Source organism: Anopheles arabiensis, chromosome 3 (assembly GCF_016920715.1).
Source record: "Anopheles arabiensis isolate DONGOLA chromosome 3, AaraD3, whole genome shotgun sequence".
In the NCBI taxonomy this organism is placed as follows: domain Eukaryota; kingdom Metazoa; phylum Arthropoda; class Insecta; order Diptera; family Culicidae; genus Anopheles; species Anopheles arabiensis.
In genome coordinates, this window is record NC_053518.1 from 63,521,752 (window position 1) to 63,530,413 (window position 8,662).

General features: G+C 48.5%; 2 protein-coding genes across 2 annotated transcripts; one reads left to right on the plus strand and one right to left on the minus strand.

The window, feature by feature from the left end:
• Window positions 1–1,639: 1,639 nt before the first annotated feature.
• LOC120899553 (chromatin-remodeling complex ATPase chain Iswi) lies at window positions 1,640–6,420 on the plus strand. The gene is made up of 3 exons (XM_040305540.1): window positions 1,640–1,827; window positions 2,118–4,700; window positions 4,811–6,420. Exons 1-3 carry the CDS (start codon window positions 1,774–1,776, stop codon window positions 5,252–5,254), a joined length of 3,081 nt encoding a protein of 1,026 aa, XP_040161474.1. The 5' UTR covers window positions 1,640–1,773; the 3' UTR covers window positions 5,255–6,420.
• A 96-nt stretch (window positions 6,421–6,516) lies between these two features.
• LOC120899556 (proton-coupled amino acid transporter-like protein CG1139) lies at window positions 6,517–8,590 on the minus strand. Its single transcript, XM_040305545.1, has 7 exons — window positions 8,352–8,590; window positions 8,159–8,221; window positions 7,936–8,086; window positions 7,753–7,874; window positions 7,344–7,670; window positions 7,066–7,278; window positions 6,517–6,997 (listed from the first exon to the last, which is right to left on the minus strand). Exons 1-7 carry the CDS (start codon window positions 8,381–8,383, stop codon window positions 6,580–6,582), a joined length of 1,326 nt encoding a protein of 441 aa, XP_040161479.1. The 5' UTR covers window positions 8,384–8,590; the 3' UTR covers window positions 6,517–6,579.
• Between the last annotated feature and the right edge of the window lie 72 nt (window positions 8,591–8,662).

An 8,662-nucleotide genomic window follows, 5' to 3' on the forward strand; every position in this document is an offset into this window, starting at 1 on the left:
TCTAACTTTCTGAGCAAAAATCTATATGAATGGTCGTGTGGTCAGATACGTGGGTATCAACACCAACGACCATTACTCAAATCTCACTTGCTTCAGTGCTGGTGGTTTCTGTTGGAGTTTAGTATTTAAACAATCGTATCGCCGTTCTAGTTCTAGCGATGCATAACTTCAATGCGAAACCCATACAACAGTACAGAGGAAATGAGAAAGCTCTCCTCCAAGCGATGAAGCTCAACTGGTTGGGGTATCCCACCAACAGAGAGCGCCACCAGCTTTTTTGTTATTTTTAGAATGCATGAGTCGTTTGCCGTCTGCTAAACGAAGTCTTTCTATATTCCGTTTAGGTAGATAACTTGAGTCGTTTAGAAGCCGTTTAGTGGTCGTTTAGTGGATTTGTGGCACTTGGGGCGGACAACTTTTGAAGCTTCTTTTATTTGAAGTGGTTTATCGGTGTTGAAAGCGCCTATTTCCATTCATTTTACAGGTAGTTATTAATATTGTATTATTTTTTATTGTTTTATATTTTTGCATAGTCAATGTTATAAAAAAATATGATTATAAATCTTATAATGGAAATATGATTAGAAAAGAGCAAAAATGAGGAAAATTAAACCATAATGCATTTTTAAAATAGTATACAATTCTTTAAAATTCCCATTTCTTCATCAAAATAAAAAGACTACAGTCTGAACTAACTGGTTAAATTCTGATTCTCTGCTGATTACTGAATATGTACTTTTTAGTTAGCACGTTTTTTCATACAGAAAAACTGAAATTTTTCTAGGCAAGCCATGAGATTTGTGTATTTTTTTTTCAAAAACTGAGTTTTCCATACAAAAGCATGCTTTTTAATTGATCTATCAACCAAATATCGAGCGTTCAACTAAAATGCATTCCAACTAAAAAGCGTTCAACTATTGAATTTTTACTGTATTGCCTTTATCATTAAATCAAAATTGAAAATTTAAAATTCATTACATTCAAAGTTATTACAGAGTTTTCCATGATTTATTAGTTGGTTTTCATCAATTTTTGATTGGTTCCCATATTTTTTGTGCGTTTCCACGATTTTATGGCCGATTCCCAGAATTTTTTGGTTCAATTGTATTGATATCCAATCGGACGATACCAATAAATTATAGTAACGAACTAAAAATCTATGGGATACGATGAATAATTCGTGAGACGAGCTCAAAAAATTATGGGAACTGACCAATAAATCGTGTAAACTCTGTAAAGTTTGAAAATGAAAAAGTATTATTCTTCATACAAAATGTATGGGGTTACCGGGTAAACCATTCCTAGAGATAAGGGGTATCCTAATAATTTATTTTAAATAAAATATTTTGGAATTTTTGAAAATTTAGTTTAACGTTTGCCTTTTATGAGAATGAAAATTTATTAAAGATAGCTGAAAAAATAATTAGCAACCATTTTTCAATAAAAAGTTATTTCACTTTGAAAATGAAAATCATACCCGGGTAGCCGGTCGTAGAGCTAATGGTTAAAAACAGGAGGTTCAAGGGATACAGCCAGTAGCCCTGTAGCAACAAATCACCAGCCTCGGATTGGATCGGATGTGATGTTCCCGGAGCGGATCGTATCATCCAAATAATCCGCGGGCAGACCGTCGCTGTTTGCCCATCTGGCAGCACTGATACACACAGCTAGCATTCGCCGCTCTTTTTTTTTGAAGTTTGGTCTCTCTCTGCAAGGCATACGTATTTGCGGGGTTTTAAATTGTGTTTACTAGCCGGAAAATAGTTGCAAAACATGTCCAAAGAGGAGGAAAATGCCGTAGAGGCGACCGATACAAACGAAAACTCGGTAAGTGTGGCGTGGGATGCGGATGATGCAAGTGAAAAACTATTACCGAAAGGTGGTGACAATGGTGCTGCTGCTGGTAGCCCCCAGATGCGGAGCGCTGTACGCGATGGGACGCTTGTGCATCTGACAGATCTTGTGTTGGGCAAGCAAGCGTAGCGAAAAAAAAAGAATGGGGGCCATGCAAAGCTTCCGCAGCGTTTGGCTTGCGTGCCGGAGAGCGAATAATTAACTCATCTGCTTCGTTTCATTAATTCTATTCATATTGTTAATATTTTTAACCTATTACATAGAATGAATCCAACTCCGACACTACTTCGTCAAACACAAAGGAACCGGACTACGATGCGACACTGGAAACGGACCGCGGTAAGCGGTTCGAGTTCCTGCTCAAGCAGACGGAAATTTTTGCCCATTTCATGAACTCGGCCCCGAGCAAGAGTAGCCCACCGAAGGCACCGCGGGGCCGTAAGCCGAAGGTGGACAAGAATGCCGATTCCAGCGACCATCGGCACCGCAAGACGGAGCAGGAGGAGGACGAGGAGCTGCTAGCGGAAACGAACCAGAAGGCGAAGACGCAGTTCCGCTTCGAGGAGTCTCCGCCATACATCAAGGCGGGCGAAATGCGCGACTATCAAATCCGTGGCCTGAACTGGATGATATCGCTGTACGAGAACGGCATCAACGGCATCCTGGCGGACGAGATGGGACTGGGCAAGACGCTGCAGACCATCTCGCTGCTCGGCTATCTCAAGAACATCCGCAACAATCCGGGCCCGCACATTGTGATCGTGCCGAAGTCGACGCTTCAGAACTGGGTGAACGAGTTTGGACGCTGGTGTCCTTCGATTCGGGCCGTTTGCTTGATCGGAGACCAGGAGACGCGTACCGCGTTCATTCGCGACGTGTTGATGCCAGGTGAGTGGGACGTTTGCATCACGTCGTACGAGATGTGCATCCGCGAGAAGGCCGTGTTCAAGAAGTTCAACTGGCGCTACATGGTAATCGATGAGGCGCATCGTATCAAGAACGAAAAATCGAAGCTGTCCGAGATTTTGCGCGAGTTCAAAACGGCCAACCGGCTGCTGTTGACCGGTACGCCGCTGCAGAACAATCTGCACGAGCTTTGGGCGCTGCTCAACTTTCTGCTGCCGGACATTTTCAACAGCGCGGACGACTTCGACAGCTGGTTCGATGCGAACCAGTGTATGGGCGATAACTCGCTGATCGAGCGGCTGCACGCCGTGCTGAAACCGTTCCTGCTTCGCCGCCTCAAGTCGGAGGTGGAGAAGCGGCTGCTGCCCAAGAAGGAGGTAAAAATCTTCGTGGGGCTGTCGAAGATGCAGCGCGAGTGGTACACCAAGATCCTGATGAAGGACATCGACGTGGTGAACGGGGCGGGCAAGGTGGAGAAGATGCGTTTGCAGAACATTCTGATGCAGCTGCGCAAGTGTACCAACCATCCGTACCTGTTCGACGGTGCGGAACCGGGTCCACCGTACACAACCGACTACCATCTGCTGGAGAACGCTGGCAAAATGGTGGTGCTGGACAAATTGCTGCGCAAGCTGCAGGAGCAGGATTCGCGCGTGCTCATCTTCAGCCAGATGACGCGCATGTTGGACATTTTGGAAGATTTTTGCCACTGGCGCGGCTACCAGTACTGTCGGCTCGATGGGCAAACGCCCCACGAGGACCGGTCGAACATGATTGCCGACTATAATGCGGAAAACAGCACCAAGTTTATCTTCATGCTGTCGACGCGTGCCGGTGGGCTGGGTATTAATTTGGCCACCGCCGACGTGGTCATCATCTACGATTCGGACTGGAACCCGCAGATGGATTTGCAGGCGATGGACCGCGCGCATCGTATCGGGCAGAAGAAGCAGGTGCGCGTGTTCCGTCTCATCACGGAGAACACGGTGGAGGAGAAGATTGTGGAGCGGGCGGAGGTGAAGCTGAAGCTCGACAAGCTCGTCATTCAGCAGGGTCGGCTGGTGGACAACAAGACGACCCAGTTGAACAAGGACGAAATGTTGAACATCATTCGGTTCGGTGCGAATCACGTGTTCCAGTCGCGCGATTCGGAGATTACGGACGAGGACATTGACGCGATCCTGCAGAAGGGCGAAGAGAAGACGCAGGAGCAGAACGAGAAGCTGGACAAGCTGGGGGAGAGCTCGCTGCGCAGCTTCACGCTCGACACGGACAACCTGGAGAATCGGTCGGTGTACCAGTTCGAGGGGGAGGATTACCGCGAGAAGCAGAAGCTGCAAACGCTCGGCTCGTGGATCGAGCCGCCGAAGCGCGAGCGCAAGGCGAACTATGCGGTCGATGCCTACTTCAAGGAGGCGTTGCGCGTGGCCGAACCGAAAGCACCGAAAGCGCCCCGCCCACCGAAGCAACCGATCGTGCAGGACTTTCAGTTCTTCCCGCCGAGGCTGTTCGAGCTGCTCGATCAGGAGATTTACCACTATCGCAAGACGGTGAACTACAAGGTGCCGAAAAACTCGGACCTCGGCGCGGAGGCGAACAAGGTGCAGCGGGAGGAGCAGCGCAAAATTGACGAAGCCGAACCGCTGACGGAAGAGGAGCTGGTGGAGAAGGAATCGCTGCTGACGCAGGGCTTCACCAACTGGACGAAGCGAGACTTTAATCAGTTCATCAAGGCAAACGAAAAGTATGGCCGCGATGATATCGAGAACATTGCGCGTGAGGTGGAAGGCAAATCGCCGGACGAGGTGATGGAGTACAGTACGGTGTTCTGGGAGCGTTGCCACGAGCTGCAGGACATCGATCGTATAATGGGCCAGATAGAGCGTGGCGAGGCGAAAATCCAACGGCGTGCCTCGATCAAACGTGCGCTGGACAGTAAGGTGAGGAGACATTTCCGTGCAATCGCATTTATGTATATGCTGAACGGGTGCGCAATATTAATAAATTTTCCTTTCTTTTTTTGTTTTTCCTTCCCCACTCAATTCCCCAGATGGCAAGATACCGTGCACCATTCCACCAGCTGCGCATTGCGTACGCCAACAACAAGGGCAAAAATTACACCGAGGAGGAGGACCGCTTCCTGGTGTGCATGCTGCACAAGCTGGGCTTCGACAAGGAGAACGTGTACGAGGAGCTACGGGCGGCGGTCCGGACCGCACCCCAGTTCCGGTTCGATTGGTTCCTGAAGTCGCGTACCGCGCTGGAGCTGCAACGTCGCTGCAACACGCTGATCACGCTGATCGAGCGCGAAAACCAGGAGCTCGAGGAGAAGGAACGGCTGGAGAAGAAGAAGAAAACGGGTGGCGGCAATGCGGCGGCCGGTGGTGGCACCGTCGGAGCCGGCGGTGGCGGAGCGCAAAAGTCGAACCAAAAGCGTAAAGCCGAAACGACGCCCGCGGCCAATGACAAGAACAAAAAGAAAAAGAAAACATAAGTGTAAGCACTAGACAACCACCCGTGGCGCGGCCCTATTCGTGCGGAAGGACGATAGGTTTGTTTTTAAATTAGTATATGTGCATCAGGTAAAAGTGTGCGAATGAGGATGAGAGAACAGCGAGGGAGAGAGCGCGAAAGTCTGAGCGGAAAAACAGGACGAAAGACCGAAGGAAGTGACACATTCCGCATTCAGGATTAGAGTTTTTTGATAATTTGAGCAACAGCGTTTGGAAAGAGAGCGCTGATAGCCGCCACACCACTTGCTGGCTCCGATATCCGTGGGTGACAGCTACCAACGTTCGTCATGCTTTCTCCTTAGCCTCAGCGCCACAAATGTCCCCCCCATGTCCCGTCCCCGTGACACGTACCGATCCTCGGTTCCCTGCGCGAGAGAATAATTCTCCTTAGATCTTAAGTACTGCAGAATTGAATCAGCATGTCAGCGCATCCTCGCTTCTTAGCGTTGTGTGTGAGGTGCGCGCAATGTTTTATCTGATTGACCGGCGTATGGTTTGCGAACGGGAAGTGCAGCACATATTATCTATCTCTCCGTGTGCGGTTTAGTCTTAATCGTGATGAGTTTTCGTACATCTCTATCCCTAGCTCGTAAGTTTTACACTCACACACCCATTAGCTTTACTTTCCACAATGAGCCCCTAGCTAAAGGGGTATCTTGTGCGCGTTTGTATGACAGAAAAACGGTCGTGGAGGGTGCATACTGGTGTGCGGTGTAGTGACAAACAAAGCAAGAAAAAAGAAAATCCCGCGTAGTGAAGGGAAAGACAAACCTACAATCCAGTATTGATCCAGTTTGCAACTACTACTACTGCTAGCTTTTGATCCTTCTTGGCGGCACATCAAACAGCTAAAGTTGATTGTACAATGGTTCTCGTAACTAGAAAAGAAACTACGGTTAGGTCAGATAAAGGCATACACCAGAGCACCCCACACCGGAGCTATAAAGTAGATCAAAACCCGCCCCGTGCCCCATCAGCGACTTATGAGGACAGTCAGTTATATCGCTATCGCCAATACTACTTACTCCAATTGCATGTATTTATTGTAAGCTTTCAGTAGAGATTATAACGCACGTAAAGTGTCGACGATTGACTGCAGCTTGAGAGGTTGATCGATCGGGATGGCAAATAAACGTAAAGCAATCAATTCGATCGCGAGCGGACTATTGCACAAGTTAGCTTGAAAGAACAGTTCGTAACGCAATTATTCGTTGATCCTTTTGACTAAGCATAAATGCGTTTGTTAAAGGTACATGAATGAAATATTTATTATTTCACAACACATGTTTTGTTTTCTTGCTGAGCCTTATCCATAGATCTCCACGATATCCTTAATGCTGAAGTACGTCCCAACGATGAGAATGAACAGTCCGAACGCCATCAGGATTACGTTCTTTACCATCCGCCACCGGAAAACACCGAACGCACCGGGAGTTGACCAACGGAAAACCGTATCCAGTACGATCGGTGTAAGCAGCCCGAGCGTTGCGGAACAGATCGATCCGACCAGCCCGATGAATGGTTCGAGCTCCGGAACACCGAGTGCCAGCCCGGTCATCGCTACCAGGATGCCGAAGCGGATGCCAATCTGCGCAATGTTGTGCCGTTCGACGGGGAAGTAATGTTTCACCTTGCGCCACAGGATGTCCATCGGTACGTAATAGTAGATGCCAAGGGTAAACAGGATTGCAAGGGCAGCCAGCAGCTGGGTGGATACAGCGAGCCTTTCGAAACAAGTGCGTAATTCATTTCATTAAAGTAAACAAACTATTAAATCGTTTTCGTTTCTTACTTTTCCTCGCTCGGTAGGTTGAGCGTAACGGATGCACGCGTGCCGGGACCGTAACGTGCGTAGCCAAAAAATCCGGTCACGTTGTACAAGACGGTGATGAAGCTTAGCACGATGCTGACTACCCCCGGGCAGGCCAGGAAGTGCTGAGGGTGCTTCATCTTATTCTCGACCGGGAGGACCACCCCAATGCCTTCCACCGCGTACACAACCGTGCTGAGATAAAGGACGCAAAATGTTAGATATTGATGGTGGGGAAGGAAAATCATTTTCCCAATTACCCAAAGAACGATGGCAGTGCGGTTATTTCCGGAAACAGCTCCCGATTGGACAGGTCGATCGGTTCGCGGAAGATGTAGTACAGCGTGATACCGAACGTGACCAAGATGAGTGTGTTGGCAAGAGCAGAAAATGGCACCAAATAGCGGAGGTCACGCACCTGTGTAACGAAGATTAGCGGAACAGCGGTCAGCAGAATGTAGATGCGTGTGTCCCAGTCAATGCCGAGCTCATTGTTAATCACGTCCCGCAGGGTTGTCGCAATGAAAAGCAGATAGACGCAAACGGAGAAGAAACTGACGATTAGCAGGGAGTAATCGATGTACGCCCTGCGGAAGGAAACAATCGTTGAGAAAAGAGGTGGTTCTTGAAGATGATCTCGGATTAAAATGGTAAGATCTTCCCACTTACTTGGCGGCATTGGCAAATCGTTGAGTTGGTGCTGGTCCATGCCGGAACACACTTTGTGCCGTTTCCGAGAAACCAAGCACCGGTACGCGAGTCCGTTTGCAGGATTTTTGTGACGTTGATACCTAAAACCAGGGAACTTGAAGTAGTAATCACCCAACGACGTGTGTGTTATTGGCCACCTACCAGCAAATAGACGCAGTGCGCATATATTAGTCCCACGAGCGTGGTGCCGATAACACCAAACACCAGCCCACCGTTGCGGAAAGCGGAAGGCATCGCCAGGATGCCGGTCCCGAGCGATCCTTTGAGCATGTGGATGATTGTGCCATTGGTACTGGTGGTGGGAGAAAATGGTACCGGTAACGGTAAGCAAACAAATCTTCACTATTTCCACTGTTTTACTCACGAATTTGGTTTCTTTACGCGTCGATGCCGGAATGGTTCGTACTCCTCATCGGAAAGCCCGCCGCTGAAAGATGCGAGAAACAGGAAACCCAACCCGCCCCCCGTGGGGAGGTTTGTTTTGATTATCAGTGACGATCTGGATCTGTCAATCCAAGGGTTAGACACACGGAGAAAAAAAAACGAACAAATCCTACTTCGACTCAGTGTCGGTCTTCTGAAGTTCCATTGCGAGTGGCACGTGTTGGCGCTTTCTACATTCACGGAGCGATCGCCGATCTGAAGTATCGTTTACAATTGTCACGCGTGACGTACGCAAGCACGCACTCAGTCCCTCACGCACGCGGATCACGTTTGACAGAACGGTTGACGACGATCAGCGTACGCGAACTGCGAGCTACGGCTGCTTGGACGCATCTTGTTCGGATATAGGCGCGATAGGGAAGCGCATGTCACATTCAAGATAAGGCAATCAACTAAAACTGAGTGAGAATGAAAAAAAAAATCA